The sequence below is a fragment of the Leptinotarsa decemlineata genome, unplaced genomic scaffold, assembly GCF_025532065.1.
Source record: "Leptinotarsa decemlineata unplaced genomic scaffold, Ldec_3_MD MMD2_P_RNA_scaffold_6, whole genome shotgun sequence".
Classification (NCBI taxonomy): domain Eukaryota; kingdom Metazoa; phylum Arthropoda; class Insecta; order Coleoptera; family Chrysomelidae; genus Leptinotarsa; species Leptinotarsa decemlineata.
In genome coordinates, this window is record NW_027412533.1 from 447,575 (window position 1) to 451,450 (window position 3,876).

Genomic DNA, 3,876 nt, shown 5'->3' on the forward strand with positions numbered 1-3,876 from the left:
AAATTGAATGGGTATTACACTGAGATATTACAGTTTAAAGTAGACTCATAAAAATGAACAAAACTTTTCTAACAACCTCATAATTCCTTTATATATGGTTGGAGTCCACACATTTTCATAGCAATATAAATCAATGCGATTTTTGAATTGAATCGAATATATAACCATCGATACGAATGTTATTCATGACATTCGCAAAGGATTTCGTCAGGAATTCCTCAGTGAATCGATAGAATTATACAGATTCATACAATGCCACGTCAAATTGTTACCATCGCTAACACTTGGAAAATAACAAGGGGCGTCATGAAAGGGCACCTAACAGTATTTCAGTAAGGTGAACAAAAAGAAGATAACAATTCTGTATTCAATAATGGTATTCGAGATGCAATCATTCGTTCAAATATTGGTTATTGAATATAAGATGAAAAAATATTTTGCCTGATTTCAAATTTTTTAATATTTTCATCCAACTTTAGAAATGATCTTCAGTGAACGTAGAATGTTGAAAAATTAATGTGAATGTTCAAATTTCGCGGGCTACGTACATTCGAATAGCAATTTTTTAAATTTGTATGTGTTGATACACTCTTCTCGAACATATGTACACAGTTTCAGCTATTTATCATGTTCAGTTTGTTGGTGAGAGGCTTGAAACTGTGTATAAAACATGTAATTGAGTGTTCTGAAACACTTGAAATATTGACAGTAGCATACGGTGATCGTACTTTGAGTCGGAAAAGTACTTGCAAGGGTACAAGCTTTTCACAGAAGGTCGAGAAGATGTGAATGGCGACGCTTGGCCGGACGTCACAGCACATCAACACAGTGGCGTACCGTGGGTATCGGCTGCCCGGGGCGGAAACAATTTTGCCACCCTCTTAATTAGATTTTTGAAAAAAGCTCGGACACGTCGATTTGTAATTGAAGGGGGACACCTTTCAGACTGATCAGATTTTTTGTAGTACGCACCCCCTCGGAGGGGTGTGTCCGACGACCTTTATTTAAATAGGGAAAGTAGGTCGAGTGGCACCTTGTCTTTCGAATACCTTTACAACTCTGTTAAAAGAAAATTTTTGTAACGATTAGTTTTCGAGATAATTTGAAGTTAAAATTGCCATGTTAATAATACATTAGACAGACCACTCGGTAACTTGTATGCCTAAATAAAAAAAAAAATTCTAGCAGTTCTTCTTATCAGTTTTTTGTTAAATAAAATTCTTTTTTTAAAATCAATACCCACTCCTCTTCTTCCAGTTTTCATTAGTACATCTTTCGATTATTTTGTTTAAACGGGTCGTGTATTGTTATTTGTTTAAAAATGCCTTAGACTACTGCTGAAAGGATTTCAGTTATTGCTTTATTTTTGGCAATGACCAAAATGCCAATAGAACATTAATTTTATTTAACGGGCATAACCCTGGTAGACACCTAAGCAGAAATCACGTTCTGGATTTGGTCACAGGTTCGGTCACAGGGGAGACAGGTTCGGTTTTAAATAAGAAAAGAAATGTTCAGAGAAGGATAGTGAATGACGATAATGCGATTGGAGTGATTGGTCAAGTCATCGCCATTCACAGGTTAAGTACCAGAGGTTTATCAGCAATGGCCGGCATCGTCTGGAGGAGTAGTGACGGAAAAAGTGAAAATATCGTCGACCATGATAAAATTTATGAAAACGATTTTTTTCATTGAAACCATTTGAACTGTCCGGCTATTGAGGTAACATTTTTCTATAGGTCTCCAAGTAACATATATGAAAATTAGCTTTATACTATAACGAAAGTATAATTATAATTCATTTAAGTTCAAGGGTAGCAACTTCCATGAGTATTTGGCAATGGATGACAAGATTTCTAAAGTTATCCCAAACTCTATTATAGTCGCTGGTCGTTCTTACCTGAATAGGGGACATGCACAAAAGAACTTTCAGCTTTTATAAAATAACGAAGGTCTAGCTATCGTGGGTTCATCGGCTATCAAGCACATACCAAAAAGTGCACATTGGACTGCTTCGGGGATAAAATAAACCGCTGACACAAATATGTTTTATCTGACGGAGACTACTTTGAAATGTACAAAATAGAAATTGGTGAATAGATAAATATTTTTTGAGAAAAATGAAAATTAATTCTATTTAAACACGCTTTATATTAGCTTCACCTATATGTATGTATGTTTGTTTGTTTGAAACTCTCAAGATCGGGATCTGTATCGACAGAATTATTGACATTATTGTTTGATCTATTCGCGAGCAGATGGCGCTGTACGTAACCTCCTTGATATTTCTTGATCTATTCGCAGGCAGGTGGTGCTGTACGTAACTATCGACGTTATTGCTTGAGCTATTCGCGGGCAGATGGCGCTGTATGTAACCTCTTTGATAGATTGTTTAAAAGAAAATCAAAATAAAAAATGGATTTTAACAATTATAAGTGTTAGATGAAATATTTAGATATTTGAATATTTTCAATTAACCGTGATTTAGTACAGAAAAAAGTTTTGAACGAAACGAAAGATACATTTTAAAATCTAATTCGATTATTTGAAAGCAAACCAGAATATGGATTTCAACAATTAAAACGTTATCGTACCTAAAAAATTCAGTTACTCAAGTATTCCATAATTATAATTTAAGAAAATAAAAATACGCTTTTATAGCATATGGAATTAAAAAGTAAAAAATAAATATAGTTTATAAAATTACAAAACACGCTCTTGAAGAACATCGAACTTAAAAGTTGAAAATAAATATAGTTTAAAAAAAACTAAAGAACACGCTTTTAAAGAACATCGAACTAAAAAGTTAGATATATTTTTTTAAATGAGCTCAAAACAATAACGATCGAAAAATACTAGTACTATTTTGAAAAAAGCGTGGTTGCTTTGTGCCACATTTTTTGTATATCTAGCGCCCACGCATTTTTAAAATAATACTGCTATTTTACGACCGTTACTGTTCTTAGCTTATAAAAAAAATATCTTTTTAGTTGATGCTCCTTAAAAGCGTGTTTCATAAATTCGTAAGTTTCATAAGTTGCTGTTTTTGATGGAGCATTCCTTTCATTTTGTATCTGAATAGAACTTTTGTGCATGATCTTTGTAAAGGGTTTCTATTGATTGCTCTATTTCTTTGTAAGGAAGTTTCTCCATTTTTTTTGTAACCATAAAGAAAAAATAGAAATATAGTATTTGTTCAGATGAATGAGAGTGAGGTTTGCAAATGAATTTTAAATGTTGTGCTCTGATCTTTTGTAACCTGACATTCTTCAACGGTTTCATCAAATTTCGACTTAAATTTCGCTACTGAAACACCACGAAAATGGCCTACAAACCGCAAAAAGTACAAAAGGTGATGGTGCAACCCATCAACCTCATCTTCAGGTACTTGCAAAACCGATCGAGGGTACAAGTTTGGCTCTACGAAAACGTCCACCTGCGTATCGATGGGCACATCGTCGGTTTCGACGAGTACATGAACTTGGTGTTGGACGACGCCGAAGAATACTACATGAAGACGAAGTTGAGGAAGCCCTTGAAAAGGATAATGTTGAAAGGAGACAATATCACATTGATACAGAACGTGAAACCGGATGGAAATTAGCAAAGCAATGAAATTTGTTTGAAAGACTTTTACGAAATTTGTTGGAAAGACTTTTAGTTTCAAGTTCAACAATCAAATGGTGAATTATGCATGTATATACACTGAATAAAAGTAAAATAACAGGGATTCGGATTTCGGAGATTCGAACCCAGATTTATTTGTAGTTTCAGAATGAGGCTCTAGTCAAGACTGAAATATTTTGCGACATTTCGATTGCTTTACCATTTTTATTATCAATATTGCTTATAACCGCCCATCCAATGAATTATCAA

The 3,876-nt window shown here is 33.9% G+C and overlaps 1 protein-coding gene across 1 annotated transcript; it reads left to right on the forward strand.

Moving 5' to 3' along the window:
• The first annotated feature begins 3,242 nt into the window (after nt 1-3,242).
• Nucleotides 3,243-3,630, forward strand: LOC111505156 (probable small nuclear ribonucleoprotein E). Its single transcript, XM_023159925.2, has one exon. It carries the CDS (start codon nt 3,323-3,325, stop codon nt 3,602-3,604), a length of 282 nt encoding a protein of 93 aa, XP_023015693.2. The 5' UTR covers nt 3,243-3,322; the 3' UTR covers nt 3,605-3,630.
• The last annotated feature ends 246 nt before the right edge of the window (nt 3,631-3,876 follow it).

What these genes read in the sequence shown, in the direction of transcription:
- LOC111505156 (XM_023159925.2), top strand. Translation starts at nt 3,323, where the DNA reads ATGGCCTACAAACCGCAAAAAGTACAAAAGGTGATGGTGCAACCCATC.